Source organism: Rhinopithecus roxellana, chromosome 13 (genome assembly GCF_007565055.1).
Source record: "Rhinopithecus roxellana isolate Shanxi Qingling chromosome 13, ASM756505v1, whole genome shotgun sequence".
Classification (NCBI taxonomy): domain Eukaryota; kingdom Metazoa; phylum Chordata; class Mammalia; order Primates; family Cercopithecidae; genus Rhinopithecus; species Rhinopithecus roxellana.
In genome coordinates, this window is record NC_044561.1 from 36926016 (window position 1) to 36945914 (window position 19899).

At 36.0% G+C, this 19899-nt stretch overlaps 1 protein-coding gene across 1 annotated transcript in view; it reads left to right on the forward strand.

The window, feature by feature from the left end:
- LOC104660123 (multidrug resistance-associated protein 1-like) overlaps positions 1 to 19899 on the forward strand; it is a 93483-nt gene that overhangs the window by 10679 nt on the left and 62905 nt on the right. The window contains exons 3-6 of the mRNA XM_010360383.1: positions 2315 to 2462; positions 3173 to 3315; positions 10145 to 10322; positions 18215 to 18469. Of these exons, the coding sequence (XP_010358685.1) occupies positions 2315 to 2462; positions 3173 to 3315; positions 10145 to 10322; positions 18215 to 18469 (724 nt within the window). The remainder of the gene's footprint in view (positions 1 to 2314; positions 2463 to 3172; positions 3316 to 10144; positions 10323 to 18214; positions 18470 to 19899) is intronic.

The window sequence follows — 19899 nt, forward strand, 5'->3', positions numbered from 1 at the left end:
ATCTGGGAAAAAAGTCAAGGCAGTTAAACCACTAACCTATGAAAGTCACAATCAAGTCAGCTTAAGTGTCACTTTTAGATGCTGCATTATTTGGGGAAGCATGAAAGCAAGAGGTCACTTTTCCCTGAACCAAAACCGCTGAGTTTTGCACAGTTCTAACTCAAAATGCTGAGGCAGTAAATGTTATTAAAAATGCTTTTCTAAAAGTCAATGCAGTCTTATTTTGAAAATGAATATTTATTTTATGGAATGAAATAGAACTTAATATGACATGAAAGTAGTTTGTTGCTTAATATGTTTTTTAAAAGTGTACTGCAGAAAAATGTCCAGCACATTTGAGCCAACAGAAACATGATTACGGAAAGTCCCTTCTTACTACATTTAAACCTTTTTGTTAGATATGAATTGTGGTAAGATATTATGTATTATACTAAAAGTAAAATAAAATCTAGTGGAATCTCTTGTTACCATAGGGTTTAAATTCATCCCAGAGTCAATCAATTGAGATTATTTAGTAACAAGGCCAATGAAAGCAGTCCCAATTTGGAGTAGTTTAAGGCATTGTTACCGCCTCGTGGGCTAATACACTTTATACGGACAGAACTTAGGCCAGTCAGAAGGCTTGGATTTAAATATAGGTTTACTTTCCTATTGAAAAAGTCATGTCACCAAAGTCACAAACTATATCTGATTTAAATCACTTCAGAGTGCATTTGACTTCACGTAACAGAATAGACAAATAATAATAGTTTAAACAAACAGGTATTTATTTTCTTATGTTATTGGAAAGAGGGTGTTGTTGGAAATAGGTTGTTGAGCTATCTCGGAAATGTTATGAAAGGCCCAGGTTAGGTTGGTCACAGTGGCTCACACCTGTAATCCCAGCACTTTGGCCAAGGAAGGCAGATCACTTGAGGCCAGGAGTTCAAGACCAGCGTGGCCAACAGGGCAAAACCCTGTCTCTACTAAAAATAGAAAAAGTAGCCAGGAATGGTGGTGTGTACCTGTAATCCCAGCTACTTGGGAGGCTGAGGCATGAGAATTGCTTGGACCCATGAGGCAGAGGTTGTAGTGAGCAGAGACTGATCCACTGCACTCCAGCCTGGGCAACAGAGCAAGAGTCTGCTCAGGTTTTTTCTGTCTTTCTGCTTCCCATCCTTATTATTTGACTTTTTATCCATAGTGGCAAAGATGGCTTTTATATCTCAAAGCATCATGGCTTCAAAGGACACAAGGGAAGGAGAAGGGAGGCAAAATGTTTTCTCATTTTGAAGTTCTGTGCTTTCATTTGAAAAGGAAAGTTCTTCCTAGCAGATATTTGCTTAGGTATTGTTAGCAATACCTAATATAATAATATAATTACTAATATAACTCAGTTATATTATTAATCCCAAGCAGAGGGTAATGAGAGTACCAGGACTGGTTTAGATCAATTATAATTCATAACTCTGTGGCTAAAATAAGACCTGACCATGAGTTCAAGAGATTTTCAACTGAAGACATATCAGATCCCTGTTAGCAGAAAGATGGTAGAGCAGAGCTGTAGGTAAGTACAATTCATTCTCTCCACAGTAACTTCTGTGGTAAAACTACGCTATGCATCTTGTTTCCCTCCCGGTTTAGATCCACCGTTCTTGCATAATTGTTTGCAGTGTCACCCAGGATAAGCTCAATGAATGCAGGAGGGTGGAAAAACTAAGAGGCTGGTGGGGCCTTGCCTTGCTTCTTAAGGCATCAATTCAGAAACTGCACTCTCACATTGGCTCATATTCTGTTGGTCATAAGGCCAAGGCCAGAGCTTGTGGGATAGGGACAAGTACTCCACATCTAGTTGTACAATCTATAAAGTCAAGTGGCAAATTGTACAGAAAGTCCTAGTGGAACAGAAGAAAATTGCAAATTCAGAGGTTGGATTTGTTTCCCCTCCAATACAAACCTAAAAGCCAGTGTGGGTACTTGAGTGGTCAGGGTAATATTCTACTGTGAAGGTTTGCTATTTAAATTTTAGGAAGTGAGGTCAAGTAGTGAATGAGCTGAGTGGTACACTTCCAAAATATAAGATGAATAAATGAAGTCGGTATTTCGCTGAATAATTGGATGTCTAAACAGCATTTATAAAAACTATAAATGATTATTGCGAATTATTGACCTCCAGGATAAAACTGTATGATTTTTTTTAAACACGTAATCTCGTTATTGTATTTTAATCAATAAAATAATGTATAAATCAGAGAAAGAAGTAAATGCATGACAATTTATTTTTAACTAGATTATTTGTTTTACTATCTCGTTTACCTTACTTTTTCATCTTTAGAGTGATTACTTTAGGCTATAAGAGACCTTTGGAAAGAGAGGATCTTTTTGAACTAAATGAAAGTGATTCCTCCTACACTGTGTGCCCCATCTTTGAAAAACAATGGAGAAAGGAAGTTTTAAGGAATCAAGAGAGGCAAAAAGAAAAGGTAATTAATTACGAAGTTCTATTAAATCCTGAAGTAATTACTACCCGAAAACTAGATAAAGCTTTTTTCAAGTGTGAGATACTATTATTAATATCAAAATTCCTAAAAGGTGAAATGACGATCTACTTTATAAGCATAATTCATTGCTATTGCAGTCCACTTCTGTCTTCAAACTACTCGACATTGCTTCTCTTTAATGTTCAGGAGCACATGTGTTGATATGCATGCATATATCTTTGGCTCCTTACCAGTGGTGACAAAGATAGCTTCTGTGTCTCAGAGCATCATGTCTATTGGTCAAAGCAAATTATATGGTGGCCAAAATTAAAGTTTATGGGAGCAGGGGCAGACACTCTATCTCTAGCATCATATATGCATATGCATATATATTATTTTCAGACTCCTCCAAAAGAAAATATAATTTGGAGATAAAAACTGTATTTATATTAATTAAGTAGTTTCAAAACTCACAAAAATAATAAAATGCAACTATTGCACTTATACTTTTATGCCATGTGGTATGAGTAACACCACCTACCATCTCAATGATGTGGGTCATAATTTCAACTTTAACTGATTTATTCCTTTCTTATTAACTTATTGTCTTCAGAGCACATTGTTAATTATATAATCAGTCTAGATATATTTCATTTTATTAATATTAGTTGTGTCCAATTTTCTCATTGTTTCTATTTTCTTTAATTATGTAGGCATCTTTTTATAAAGAGGCACATACCAAGAAACCATCTCTACTCTATGCATTGTGGAACACCTTTAAGTCTGTCCTGATTCAAGTTGCCTTATTCAAAGTGTTTGCTGATATTCTGTCTTTCACTAGCCCACTCATAATGAAGTAAGTTAAAGTCTGGTGGGTTTTTTTCTCCCTCCTCACAGATAAATGATAAGTAAGTATTCAATATAAAAGTTCTAATACAAAAGAGTAGAGAAGGTTCTTATTGCAAATATTATTAGGATGTGGACATGCTATTAGGGTTATCTACAATATAAATGGGAATTAGGATAATATAGTCAATATCTAATAAAGTCAACCATGTACTAAGCACTGTTCTAAAATCTTTTATTAATCTTATTAAGCAAGGGTTCTCCAGAGAAACAGAACCAATAGGATATATAAACCCAATGAGAGGGGATTTATTAGGGGAACTGGATTTTGCAATTACGGGGGCCAAGAAGTCCCATAGTCTTCCATTTGCAAGCTAGAGACTCAGGAAGGACAGTGGTGTAATTCAGTCTTAGTCCAAAGGCCAGATAACCTTGAGTTCTGGTGTCCCTGGGCAGGAGAGGGTGAATATTTCTGCTCCAGGAAAGAGAGCTAATTCACTGTCTCTTTACCTTCTTGTTCTATATAGGCCCTCAATAAATTGGATGAGGCACTATGCTCTGGGATCTTCTTTACTCAGTCTATTGATTCAAATGCTAATCTCTTCCAGAAACAGCCTCACAGACACACCCAGACATCTGGTAGATGGTAAAACGTTATTTAAATGTTATTAAACAGAAATAATGTTTTACCATTTCTTCACCAGTCAAGTTGACACGTAAAATTAACCATCACATTGGTAATCTCATTTAATCTTTGCCACACTCCTGCGACATAGAAAGTATTATTACATTCATTATTACAATGGCAGAAACAGACAGAAAGATTGGAGTAATTTGTCCAAGTCTGCACTGCTAGAAAGTGCCAGAGTCATAATTGAAATCTAGGAAGTCTTGCTTGAATGTATGCTTAGAAAAGGAAATGATACATATTTTCACTACATTACTTAGTTGTGGCCTTTTGAGAGTTGAGCTTTAACAGTCATGGCAATTACACACACACACACATACACACACACACACAATTACTATGCATAACATATATAAACATATATTATTACTACCTAACATAGGTATATTTCTGTGTATCTCTGTATCTAGATATAGATACAGTAAAAAGACTTGAAGCATTTCTATAATATCTATCTGCAATGGTTTACAGGTAGACAATGAAATTGAGCTTTTGACTGTGCCACCTTTTTCAAGGAAATCTTGACTTACACCTAGCTGTCATATGAAGGAAACACAAAGAAACATATATTTTATTAAATGGCGATTATATTTTTAGCATTGAAAATTGTTAGAGTTTTTAATAATCACTTAATTCACAAAAATATCATTAATCCTGCATTACCTACACCCCAGATGACATTCAGGAATATATTCATTCAATATTTATCGAGCACCTATGCATGGCAAAACTGTTCTAGGTCGACTGTGGGGACAGAACAAAAATCAAAACAAAGAACCTGTTCTGATGACATTTAGAGGGGAGAGATGAAAGTCAAACAAATGAATACACATAAATGATATCATCAGTGCTTAGGAACGAAGTAGGGTAAGGGAATGCCAGTTTGAGGAGTTAGAAGTTACTGCTTTATGTAAGGTAATTATGAAAGACATTAGTGATAAGGCGACATTTGGTCAAAGTCTTGAAGGAAGCTGGGAAAGAGGCCAAGAAAATATTGTGATTAAAGGTATCAGGAAGGGCAAAAGTCATGAAGACGCTCATGCCTGGTATCTCTGAGGGACTGCAAGGAGGCAAAGTGAGGTTGGAGCAGAGAGCTGGAAAGATAAGGTTGAGGTGAGAAAGGTGCAGAGATGAAAAGATTTTGAAGGACCTTATGAAATATGATGGGAATATTGACTTTTAGTCCACATTAGCAGGGAAGCATTTGGAAGATTTTGAGCAAAAAATCAAAGATCTGATTAGACTTAAGTCTTATAGAAATGACTCTGGCTGCTATGTGGAGAATAAAATCAAGAAGTGCAAGAGTGGAAGAAGAAACACCAGTTAGAAGTTTGTTTGTGATAATCCAAGCAAAAGTCAATGGTGGCTTCAGCTAGGTAGCAGTAATAAAAGTGATAAGAAGTGGTCAGACTCTGGTGTTTAAAAGGTAAAGTTAACAGAATATACTGATGGATTGAATGTAGGTTGAGAGAGGAAGCGAGAAGTAAAGGAAGCCTTCAAAAAATTATTTTTAATCATAAGGTAAACGAGTCAGCATATCCTGAGATATAGAAAATGAAAAGACTAGAGAAGGGAATGGGGTTTGCTTCTGGACTTGTTAACCTTGAAAGCCCTATTAGCTATTGTGCAAGAAAGAATTAATATAGCGGGCCTGCCTATGGACTTTGGAAAGCCTGCTTACAGGAGTGGTCTTTGGCTGGCAACTGGAACTTACATTTCAGGAGGGTACCCACTACCCTAACTGATAAGAATGGTTCAATAGCTCCAAGTTGTTTATACAACCAATATGGTTCATGGTGAATATCTGTTTTCCTTCTGGGAGTCTGGAATTTTGGTGTGTGTTAAGAAAAGGGTGTCCACTCGACCAGCCGCCAATAAAAACCCCGGATGCTGAATTTCTAACAAGCTTGCCTTGTAGACATTTCACATGTATTGCCATAGCTAGTTGCTGAGAGAATTAAGCATGCTCTGTGTGACGCTACAGGGAAAGGACTTTTGGAGCTTGTGCCCATTTCCTTCCAGACTTCACCCCACATATCTTTTCTTTTTTGCTGATTTTGTTTTGTATCCTTTCACTATAATAAATATAGCCATGAGGATAACTATGTGCCAAGTCCTGTAAGTTATTAAAATAAATAATTGAGCTGGAGAATTGTCATGGGGATCCCTGACATGGGACCATCTAGATTAAAAGGTTGAGTAGGCCTGGTGCGGTGGCTCACGCCTGCAATCCCAGCACTTTGGGAGGCCAAGGCGGGCGGATCACGAGGTCAAGAGATCAAGACCATCTTGGCCAACATGATGAAACCCTGTCCCTATTAAAAATACAAAACATTAGCTGGACATGGTGGCGTGTGCCTGTAGTCCCAGCCACTTGGGAGGCTGAGGCAGGACAATCGCTTGAACCCAGGAGGCGGAGGTTGCAGTGAGTCAAGATCGCGTCACTGCACTCCAGCCTGGCAACAGAGCAAGACTCTGTCTAAAAAAAAAACAAAAAAGTTGAGTAACCAGTTGTCTATATGCACCTGGTGTTAGGAAAGATATAGGCTGGAGTGACAAACTGGAATTCTTCTAAATTGGACTGGGTATGTCAAGCTGGATGAAATCACCTTAACATATGTGAAGAAAAGTAAAGATGTCCTCAAAAAACAAAAAACAAAACAAAACAAAAAACTATTAACTACTCCAAAGTGTAGAGTTGGTGAAGATGAGGAAATTTATCAAAGGATATTGAGGAGCAGTGGCTAGCACAAACACATAAAAATAAAAACAAGAGAGAATGGAACCAGGGAATCCAAGCAAGGTATATATTGCTGTCAGAAAACTGTTCCTGACATTTTTCACCCCAAATTCTTTGTTGGCTCCCTTGTCTGTAGAAGTATGAGCCAAATGTTTCCTGGATTAACTGCCCCCTCCCCACAAAATGACAGATCTCTCCCTCCCCTTACCTCTGCCCCTCACCTCAGCATATCCCAAGAGTCACCATAGCACTATCTTATGTGTGACCAGAAATCTTTCTATCAGAGGATTGGCCAGCATCTTCCTCTCTTGCCCTATTCTGCTTATCCAATGCTGCAAAACTAATCACACCACAATTTCGTGGCATTAAACAATGATGTTATTATGTTCGTGATTTTGGTGGTCAAAACTTCAGGCAGAGACTGCTTTTCTCTGCTCCACCATGATTGCGACCTTGGCTGAGTGGCTGAGAGGAGTAGCGAGGGATTTTCAGTCATACTCTGATTCTCCTTTGCCAATGACTACTGCTCAAGAGACTTATGAGAGAATCTCACCATGCCATGGTCTTTCCTAAAATAGCAGTAGGTCATAGCAATTCAGTGTGTCTCTGTTCCCTAAAAGTTGTATCTGAATTACCAAAGAATGTCTGTGGAGTAGGGAACAGTCTCCTTTACTTTGTGAGACACTTTTGCATCACACTGGTTTGATCAAACCTGCAAAACAAGAGTTTTAATATTGCATTGCAGTGAGTCACACCTTTCTCCCGGCGTAGGTGATGAAAGAGGCAAACTGTCCTGCATTATTCAATCATTGTGTCCTTAGCTCTTAGCACGAAGTCTGGCATAAAGAACTGAAATAAATTCCCTGAAAAAAATACGGAATAAAAGGGAATTAACCCAAAGTTACAATTTTCCAAAGTACCCTTATTCTGCAGCAGCTGAAAAACCTTAAATTTAAAAACCTTAAAATTTCAATTGTTAAATAAGTAACAATTGAGTGATCAGAAAGAATTGCAGAGCTTGTATGATCATAATTTGGCCATAGAAGAACTAATTTTATGAGCTAATTTTGAGACTACATATATACATGTGTAGTTTCATATATATATACACACACACATATATATGCGTAGAATACATGTATTTTGAGACTGCATATGCATATATGTACATATGTATATATGTAGTCCCAAAATATATATTCTTTTTATATGAAAAAGTTGCTGGAAAGGACTATCTTTAAGGATGAGAGCACACTGTCATATTATGACTCACATGTGTAAAATAAAGCACATAAAAGGAATATTTTTATTAATTTATTAGTAAAATTATACTTTCATTATTTACAAGATATATTTCTTATTGATTGCTGTGTTGGCTCTCTTCCTCCCTTTTTGGATTTTATTTTAATATCAAACAAAAAACAAGTATTTGTATCTAATATCATGAATGTTGTTTTATGGTCTTTATCAAGCCTTGAGCGTAGATTGTTTTTAATATTTCTCAGTTAATGTGTGTAGAACCACTACAATGCCTGATGTTAGTCATTTAGTTGTTTTGTCTTTATGAAAAAGGAAAAAGTATAATCGGTAGATATACGCCCAATAAGAATAGTGCTACTCTTTCAGGAAATGTAATTCCTAGAACAAAGAAGGGATTTAGCAAGTTGCTTTCGTAAAAAGTAGGTGTCCCAATGGATGACATCAATTAAGAAATACAGAACTTTCTGCTGTTATTATGTATATGTGGGGTGTGGGGTAATTTAATAGTTTCATTGAGAATATGTAATGCTCCAAATAATTGTTGATACCTAGAGGTTTTACTATTAGAGACACTTGTATATACTTTATTCTAAAGTCTTATTTTAATAAAGTTAATATTTTTAAGCACTTGGTTGATAAACCAATTTGAACAAGACAAATTACTTTTAATTTTTTACACAGTAGCTGTCCAAATTGTCAACAAACAGATCAAAGCCTAGAAATTTATGCTTTACTTACTACTTAAAAATTTAAACTTTTGGCGGGGTGCGGTAGCTCACACCTGTAATCCCAGCACTTTGGGAGCCCAAGGTGGGTGGATCACTTGAGGTCAGGAGTTCAAGACTAGCCTAGGCAACATGGCAAAACCCTGCTTCTACTAAAAATACAAAAATTAGCCAGGTATGGGGGCGCACATCTATAATCCCAGTTACACGGGAAGCTGATGCAAGAGGATTCCTTGAGCCTGGGAGGCAGAGGTTATAGTGAGCCAAGACCCCGTCACTGCACTCCAGCCTGGGTGACAGGTGTGAAACCCTGTCTCAAAAAAATAAATAAATAAATAAATAAAACTTTTATAAAGAATGAGTTTTTAAATATAATATTTTTTTGAGAAAAGGGTAGATATAGTCAAACCTAATTGCATATGGTTTGATTTTAGTTCTACTAACTTATGGATTCACTCAAAATGGCACATTACAATGATATAGGCCATTTTTGCATCTCCAGAGTTTACAGTGAAAAAGGTCCACTTATCAAACCTCTAATACTATACCTTTACATATGAAATAGAAAGGATTACTAAATAAAACCCAAAATAGTAAGCCTGCAAAATAAATGGCATGTTAACTTGTTATGTCACAGTATATGCCCAAATTGTTTTCACCATGTTGCATAGGCTATGTGGTCTTTTAAATTAAATATTATTTTCAGTTACATTGATGCAATTTAAAATCATGCTTAAAATATTACCACTGAACATCAGGCACTCTGAGTTTTAGACAATGGTTATAGTTGAGGGACTATCGGCCAAGATAATTGTAATTAGAACCACCCCCACTGTTTTTCTGCACCCCAGGATTGTCTCTAATCATCCTGATCATGCTGTCACAAACTTAAGAGGAAATAAGGAAAAGTAGAGAAAAAAGAAATTGGTTATGGATAAAAGTGAAAATAAAACATAAGATATAAATCAAGTTTTTTATTTTTTTAAAAAAACAGCACCTGTGTACCATACTGAAAGATCTCTTCCTTACGTTCTGGTTGTCATGTTTCCCTGTATTTGATAAAACACACAATTTTGAGAAAAAAATAGTTTTACATGTATCTACGTCTCGACTTTTCTGATGAAGTGATACCAGAAAAGTTAATTATATGATGGGCCTGCCATGTCAAAACCAGAAAATAACCTCGTACTCACAAGTCAGTGGAAGGGATTCCTGATTTTAATTAAAAAACAAAAAAAAGTGGGGGACGTGGGGGACAAATACCAAATTAAGCAAGTAGAGAAAAAGAACAGGTAGGAGTGCGTGTGTGTGTGTGTGTGTGTGTGTGTGTGTGTGTAACATTTTGACAGTGCTAAACTCTCATAAGCATTTAACTACTTCAGATGTTTCACATTTCTTACCCTTTCTCAATTTTTATGACATTCAGGCAAATGATCATTTTCTGTGAACACAGCTCAGATTTTGGCTGGAATGGCTATGGCTATGCAATGGCACTTTTTGTTGTAGTCTTTCTGCAAACTCTGATTCTTCAGCAATATCAACGTTTTAACATGCTCACCTCAGCAAAAGTTAAAACAGCTGTAAATGGACTGATCTACAAAAAGGTAAAAATTCCAAGGAATTCCCATTTCTAGAGGGACTACTCCCTTATGTGCTTTAAAATAAGGGGACTAGAAAAATAGGGGAATATATCAAAAATGCCTTAGGAAATCCTTTGTATATACCTTTGTTTTGCTTTAAAAGAACTTTGGCTCATGGATATTGGTTGCATTAATTTCTCTTTAGTGCATGCTCTCTCCTCTCTCCCTCTCTCTCTCTGGTCTTTACAAATTCTAGTCAGCCCTAATCCATTAAATTAAATGATAATCTTTGTTAACTCTTATGCCACCTAACTGCTACTCACAAAGTGAATGGAATTGAATATTTTCATGGTTTTCTGTATGTATGCATCAATAAAAGCTCTCCTTTTCACAATATTATTTTTAATCTTCATGTTACCTTTTAATTTCTTCTCTGTGAACTTCGTTTTTGGGCAATAAAGTCATTCATTTTTATACAGTCATTCTCCATTGCTCTTTTATTCTAAGTCCTGCCTCCCAAACTTGGCTGATCTTTATTCCTGGCATAACCCTAAAGTTTAATTAGTCCTTTTTTGAAAATACCATTTTAAACACTGCCTCTTTGTCATGGAGGGTATTTTATTTATAACATAATTATAAACAGTTAAAGAGCTTCCTCCTTCCCCTAGTTATCAAATAGTTATCCAAGCAATAAGTGTACTTTGTTCCTGCTTTGCACTCTGATACAAATTGTAGGTTCATCAGCATTTGGAATAGAAATTTATTTACCTGTTGTATCTTTATCATATAAGACAATTACTTTTATACTTTATTAAAGTTAGATTACTGAATGAATAAATGAATGAATGCGTGAATGAACAAGTGAGCCCCTGCTTTCCAAATATATTGAGGGAAGTGTTAGCATAAATAACAAACGTGGAACTAAATGCAGATTTTATAAGAGATCAGATGAATAGGAAATCTAAAAGGGTTGTACACATCTAAGGAAGTTTTCACACAGAAAGTCTTGAAAAGGTCTTTGAGAGAGCTATTGACTTCGTGTAAGGGGAAGGAAGTATTATAATTTGGGCTGAACTGGACATGAAGCATTATAGGCCATTTTGCTCTGTTGGGCCACAATGGGGGCATGAAGTGGTTTCATGGAACTTGGAAAGTCAAGTACAAATTGAGCAGTAAATGGTAACTGAACTTGCAGCAGAGTTTAGCTCTGTAGAACTCAGTTCAAATACAGGATTAGAGGGGCTGTCCCGGTCCTAATTCTAGAGACAGTATGCGCTGCCTCCAATATGGAATAAAGATACAGAAGGATCTAGAAACTGGTTTGAATGCTAACACTTGTTTTGGTATATAGTGCATATGGAACAGGATTTTATTCCATGATTAGTGCAGTGGAGGTTAGACATAAGATGTAAGTGGATTTACAAGCATAAAAGACTAAACTGCCAAGAAAGAGTGAATTTAGAAGCACAAAATGTGGAGCACAGATAACTTTTAGAGCAATAATCCACTCTGTGTGATAGTATAATGGTGGATGTATGTCATTATACATTTGTACAAACCCACAGAATGTACAACACCAAGAGTGAACCCTAATGCAAACTACAGACTTCGGGTGATAATGATGTGTCAATGTATGTTCATCAGCTGGAACAAATGTACCACTCTGTGGAGGATAATGGGGGAGGCCATGCACATGCAGGGTAAGGAGTATATGGGATTTCTCTGTACCTTTCAGTTTTGCTGTGAACCTAAAACTGCTCTAAATAAAAGCAGTCCTTTGTAGGGGCAGAAAGGTGTAATACCTCTTTTCACCCACCATAAGAGTTGCAGTGGGACACTCCTATAGCAAAAGACAGATTGAAAAGAGAAAAATAAAACAAGTTAATTTAATTAAATTTTACATCTTCAGAAGTAAGACCTAGCGATCCAGGGAAAACTGTCTATTCTTATGCTTAGGTTCTACAAAGAATAGACAGCAGTGTAGAAATGTGATCAGACAAAAGGGTATGATCTGATAGTAATGGACTGAGAGGAGAAACCCAGCATGACCTTTCCACTCAGATTCTTCCTGGCCTCTCTGTATAGTATTCCTTTCCCTGGGTATTGGACAGAAGCCTTCTGGCATGATGGTCTTCAAGAGAGAAGGGAAAAAGTGTTATCTTTCTAAATTAAATGTCTTGTTTGTAGGGAGAGGGGTTCTAGTTCCTGTGACTCACTTTTGGAAAAAGGAAAGAAAGAGGAGGGGGAGACAAAAGGGCTGGAGAGGGTCAGAGAGACTTTGCTTCTGAGGCTTTCCCAGTGTTCTTCAGTTCCACGTGCTCAGCATGCCAAGGTGCCATATTTTGGGTTGTCATGTTCTGAGCCCCAACACCTTAAATGTAAAAACAGAACAGACTGAAGTAGAAATTAGAGCAAGCTGTTAGAAATAAAAAGGGAAATAAGTGTCATCGTTGCGTCTATTGCAAAGTGGGAATAGTGACTACAGGGGCTAGACCTTGCATAATTCCTTAGAGATTGTTTAAGATTAATTTGGGCTGAGCTGGACATGAAGCATTACAGGCCATTTTGCTCTGTTGGGCCACAATGGGGACATGAAGTGGTTTTATGGATCTTGGAAAGTCAAGTACAAATTGAGCAGTAAGTGGTAACTGAACTTGCAGCAGAGTTTAGTTCTGTAGAACTAGGTCAAAATACAGGATTAGAGGGGCTGTCTGGTCCTAATTCTTGAGGCAGTATGTGCTGCCTTCAATATGGAATAAAGATACAGAAGGATCTAGAAACTGGTTTGAATGCTAACACTTGTTTTGGTATATAGTGCATATGGAACAGGATTTCATTCCATGATTAGAGCATTGGAGGGAGAGCAAAAGGCAAAGTGCCACTTTTAAACCATCCGATCTCATGAGAACTCACTCATTATCATGAGAACAGCATACGGGAAACTGCCTCCATGATCCAATCACCTCTCACCAGGTCCCTCCCTCACCACACAGGGATTATAATTCCATATGAAATTTGGGTGGGGACGCAGAGCCAAAGTATATCATGGGTGAAGGTATCAGGATGTGCTTTGTTCCTCGTCCATCCACAATTACTAGTGTAAGTTTGGAATAAAGTTCAGGGAATATCATTTTTAGGTTTGCAAGAAGGAACATGGGCCTCCTTCCACTTGATGACTTCAAGATTCTGTGATCTCAAAACTCCGATTCTGTTACCCCTTAGTTCACAGGTGCAAGTTGCATGGAAATTCTTGGAGACTAAAAACAAAACATGATTCCAAAGAAATCATTACATCAAAAAGATACCTTCACTTGTAGGTTGATCATAGTTCTATTCACAACAGCAAGGATATGGAATCAACCTCAGTGTCCATCAACAGATGATCAGATAAATAAAATGTGCTGTATGTGTGTACACACACACACACATACACACACACACCAAGGAATACTCTCAGTCATAAAAAAGGAATGAAATCATGTCACACTTGCTGGATCATGGATAGAATTGGAGGCCATTATCTTAAGTGAAATAATTCAGAAACAGAAAGTCAAATACCACATGTTCTCACTTATAAGTGGAAACTAAATAATGTGTACACATGGACATACAGAGTGAAATAATAGCTATTGGAGACTAGGATGGCTTGGTGGGTGGGTGGGGGTAAGGGATGAGAGATTATTTAATTGGGACAGTGTGCACTATTTGAGTGATGGCTACATTGAAAGCCCAGGTGACACCATGAACCAATATAGCCATGTAACAAAACTGCATTTGTACCCCCTAAATCTATAAAATAAAAAACAAGAAATTTTTAAAAAAGAAACAACAATTAGATCTGGGTTTAATATGGGCAGTCTGGGGGCATTCCTCCATTAAGCATTGTCCAATAGAGTTTTTGTGATTTTTAAAAAATGTTCTGTACTTGCACTGTATAGTATGGTAGGCACTAATCACATATGGCTGCTGAGCTCGTGAAATGTAACTAGTGCAACTAAAGAAGTCCATTTTTAATTTTAATTACTTTAAATTTTAATGTAATAACTGCATCTGGCTAGTGGCTACCATACTGGCTAGTATGGTGTCTACACTGTCTCCATTTGTAGTTTAAAGATGTTATCTAACTTTAATTATGGTAATTATAAAATGCAAAAAAAAAAAAAAAAAAAACCTGGTAAACATTTAGTTACATTAAAGTAGAGATACTTAAAGTAGAGATACTTAAGTATAGTCAGGAGAAGGAGAGACAGAATCCAAACCCTGCTCTTAGAGTCAGAAAGATAATCCCGGCATATTTATTGGCACAAAAGGGATTGAAGAATGCATTCTTATAAGTGGTACATGGTACCACCTTCAGCTTTACCATTTCTCATACTTCTGGTTGAAGACCATAGGGATGGGAATTTTTGGAGCCCTTGCAGCTCTACATTAAATGATGTGTATTACTTGCAGCTAGGATGGTCAGGAAAAGTTTCATGGTTAATATTGCATGATGTGGGTCATGGAATAATGGAAGGATACATTGCATGGGGTAAAGGCTCTGATGTTGGAATAACATAGAAGAAAAAAGGTACAGAAATGCGTACAAGGCCTGCTCAGACAATGGTGAGTAGATTAATTTGGCTTGAGACAATGTTTCATGTCCAGAATGGTGAGAGAGATAGTAAAGGCAGAAGGCATTGCTTAAAAAATACTTGAAAACTATATTTTTAAAATGTACCTTAATTCTATAGGAAATTGGAATCCATTTGAGCCGTAAGACGGATGATAAGACAAAAGGATTAAAAACAGATGAGACAGAAAAGAAGGAGACCCTTAGAGCTACTGTGATAATTCAAGAAATAAAGAAATGAAGAACTAGAGTCTTGGCATTGAGTCTAGAAAATAACAAATATATAAGAAGAAGAATGTGAAACTGCAAAACAAATTTCATCGTCAGTTTATAAAATGAAATATTAAGGACTGAACTAGTGATAATCAAGACTGTGGGGCTTAGAACTTGTACACATGGACATACAGAGTGAAATAATAGGAAAGTGAAAATTGGGAGTTGGAAGAAAAGATGTATTTGCATCTGCTCTATGACACCTTTTGAGTACTTTCATCTCTAAGTTCCCATGGCCCTTATTGCTGTTTTTACACTTACAGAAAAAACAGTATGTGTGTGTGTGTGTGTGTGTGGCTTTACAGATAGACTGTAATCACTTTGAGAAATAAAACTGTGTCCTTTTTAAATGGTCCACAATTTCAAGCATAAAACTATTCATCAGTGTTCATTAGATATTCATTGAAGCATTTGTGTACTTTGTATTGATAATATTTAGATGGTTTAGCATTATGGGGATACCACCAAATGGAGGAGAGCCTTAATATATCTAGAAGAGATTTTTTCTTTTTGGCAATTAACAAGTTATTGAGGGTTCTCTTTTTTTCTTCAACTTTTAAGTTCCGGAGTGCATGTGCAGGATAGGTTCATGTGAATTTTCTTAGAGCATAATTCAATGAGGGAATTTTTACAAATGAAGTTTTTAAAACAGATAAGTCACACAACTTTATGTGTGTGTGTGAGTGTGTGTATTAAGATTTATATGATATGAAAATACTGTAAAAAAACAAATCTAAAACTTGAATAGAAGTTTAAAGTAACAGTTTCTTAGAAAAATTGATTAGGTAACAAATGACCTGGTTAATTTTCATTTTGATTGAAGAGTACTTAGAAGCTTCTAAACTTTGAACATTGTTTTAGATTTCCTTTCTTTTCATCTGAATCACGTTTTTCCTCCTGTAACAGACTAAAGTACTTCCTACCAAACAATTCTAGAAATGTTACACCATCCACTGTAATTGGACATATTTCAGAACTCTTTCAAGTTGTTTCGTATAACAAAAGGCAGCTTAGATTGTATAATTTAGCAATAAATGGTAACTAAATTGCCCTTACTGGATTGTGAATTTTGGCAGAAAAAAATACTGAAAGAAATTCGAAAAATTGAAAAAATTCCCCTAGTGCTAGAAATGCCATACAAATAACCTTCAATCTTATAATAACTTTCAGTATTTTCTCTAATAGTCTAAAACAATTGAGTTTTTTTCTATTATTGTAAAAAAAAAACTTAACATGAAATGTATTTTCTTAATACATTTTAAACTTAAAATGCGTTTATTGTTAACTATAGGTGCAATATATTACAGTAGATCTCTAGAGCTTATTCATCTTGGTTAACTACAACTTTATACCTGTTGAGTACTAACTTTCCAGTTTTCCCTTGCCCCCACCACCCTTGGAACCACCATTCCAGTCTTTGATTTTATGAAATTGACCATTTTAGATACCTCATATAAGTGAACTCGTCCAGTATTTATTTTTGTATATCTAGCTTATTTCACTTAGCATAACATCTTAAGGTATATCAATATTGTCTCATATTGCAGAATTGTCTTCTTTTTTTTAAGGCTGAATAGTCATTTATCCAAAGAAGACACATAAACGGCTCATGACATATACCTGGCTATATGTTCCTGGCTATATGTTTCACTGTGGGCCCAACCTACCATATTCCAGATGGGCTTTTCCACTTTTTTTTAAAATGTATTGAATAGATAGATTTAGAATGACTCCTGTATCTCATTTTCTCTTGCTATCCCCAAGTCTCAGTCCTGTCTCTCTTTAAATCAATGCAGGGAAGTTTTCATAAAATTTTTGATATATAAATGAAACTTTGTCCAGTTTCCAGTACAAATACGAATCTCTCACTACTTTTACAGTTGTTTATGTATTTCACTGGGAATTTAAAATGGATGAATAATTAGATAAATCAATTTCTATCCTCATCTTTTGTAAGAAGTTACCAATAATTGTGCTTGGGGGTACTGGATTCAGTATACACATATTAAGTAGCACGCACTTGTGGAAAGTGAAAATTGGGAGTTGGAAGAAAAGATGTATTTGCATCTGCTCTATGACACCTTTTGAGTACTTTCATCTCTAAGTTCCCATGGCCCTTATTGCTGTTTTTACACTTACAGAAAAAACAGTATGTGTGTGTGTGTGTGTGTGTGTGTGGCTTTACAGATAGAGTGTAATCACTTTGAGAAATAAAACTGTGTCCTTTTTAAATGGTCCACAATTTCAAGCATAAAACTATTCATCAGTGTTCATTAGATATTCATTGATGCATTTGTGTACTTTGTATTGATAATATTTAGATGGTTTAGCATTATGGGGATACCACCAAATGGAGGAGAGCCTTAATATATCTAGAAGAGATTTTTTCTTTTTGGCAATTAGCAAGTTATTGAGGGTTCTCTTTTTTTCTTCAACTTTTATTTTAAGTTCCGGAGTGCATGTGCAGGATAGGTAAACGTGCTGAATGTGATTTGCTGCACAGATCAACCCGTCACCTAGGTATTAAGCCCAGTGTCCTTTAGCTGTTCTTCCTGATGCTCTCCCTCCCTCTGCCCCCACCCCCATGACAAGTCCCAGTGTGTGTTGTTCCCCCATGTGTCCACGTGTTCTCATCGTTCAGCTCCCACTTATAAGTGAAAACATGTGGTGTTTGGTTTTCTGTTCCTGCATTAGTGTGCTAAGGATAACGGCTTTCAGCACCATCCATGTCCCTGTAAAGGACATGATCTCTTTCCTCTTTATGGCTGCATAGTTTCCATAAATTCTTATTGTTTGGAAACCCAAATGTTACTCTCTGCCAATAAACATTATTCTAAGACTATATACTTTAATCACTAATTATATTTCATCACCTAAAAATCATGTTTCTGCATTTTATAATATCCCAGTACATAAATAACCTTGTACATTTTCCTAATTGTATTAGTTGATAGTAAAAGTTACCATTGTTTGACTATAAAGATGCCCCATAATCACAGAACTCTAAAATATTCTGCTTCTCTTTTTATAGGCCCTACTTTTATCAAATGTTTCTCGACAAAAGTTTTCCACTGGGGAAATTATTAACTTGATGTCAGCGGATGCTCAGCAACTCATGGACTTGACAGCAAACCTCAATCTCCTCTGGTCTGCCCCTTTTCAAATCCTAATGGCCATATATCTCCTTTGGCAAGAGCTGGGCCCAGCAGTGTTAGCAGGAGTGGCAGTCCTTGTGTTTGTTATACCAATAAATGCTTTAGCTGCAACTAAAATAAAAAAGTTAAAGGTAAGAAAATGACTGCCTCATGTTACATGTGTCAAACAGGAGCTGAGTTTTTCTGACTTAAGTGAATAATCACCATCTCCTAATCATATAGAGAGAGTTATAAATGGAAGTCATTCAATTTTGTCATTTACTTATTCACTCAACCAGCATTAACCAAGCATGTATCCTATGTCAGCCAGTGTTCCAGACACAGGAAGTACAGCAGTGAGGGGAACTGACAAGTCCAGCTCTCATGAGGGGTAGTGGAGGGGACAGACATTAAGCAAGTAAATAAATAGAAAACATTTGTATATGAAGAAGATTTAGTAAAGATACAGTGATGAAGAGACAAAGAATGCCATTTTACATTTAGGATCAGGAAAGTCCTCAGGAAGGGAATGGTATATCAACAGAGTGAAGGAGTAATTCATGTGGACGTCTAAGGAAAGACATGCCGAGCAAAGGGAAGGGTATGCATGCAGCCTGGAGGTAGGGGTATGCTTGGTTGTTTGAAAAGTGAGGTACTGCAGCAAGCAGACAGGAAATGCTTCACTAAATTAATGTTGATATTCTTCCTTTATAATCAGTCATTCATCTTACCATCAATATATGTTTTGACATTCCACCATGTGTTAGCCAGTGTGCACTATGCTGTACTGTAAGAAATAGAATCCTGCATTGAAGGAAATCACACTGCAATGAGATAGGTGCTTTCACATGTTAAATTAACAGAGGTGGATGTATTGCTTATGAAAACATTTTATAATTTTAAATGAATCAAAGATTAACAATATATATTGACATGGAAATGTGTCAATCATATTTTAAAGCAAAAAGTAGATTAAATATATGCATGTATATCATTCATATATGTAGCTATATCATTGATCCATTATTAAAATGTGAATATATCTATACACATGTGTGTGATGGAGAGGTAAATAGATGAAGATATATAGCTATAAATATATTTTCATAAGCATAGAAGTAATCTAGAGATAAAGCATCAGTCTTTAACAAATAGTTACCTGTAAAGTAGAATTAGACAGAAGGAGGGTAGATTTTTACTTATTACTTTAATACCCCTAAGTGACTAAAACGTATATAGAATTTTATATTTTTCTTAATTTTTCAAGTAAAAGATGACTGATCTTTAAACATAAAAACTAGAAAATAGCATATATTTATGAAGTAAACGTACTTAGCATGCTAGAGTTTAGAATAACGGATTTGTTTATAATTATAACAAATACTTGTAACCAGTTTTAAAAATATATATTCCGGATTTTAAAAACTCCTATTTAAAGGAACATTATTAAGAATGCAAAAATCTTTTTTGAACCTTAGAGTCCTATAACCTTCAAAGAGATTTCAATATTATGTTCAAATACACTAAATAGAAAATATACCTTTAGGCCGGGCACAGTGGCTCACATCTGTAATCCCAGCAT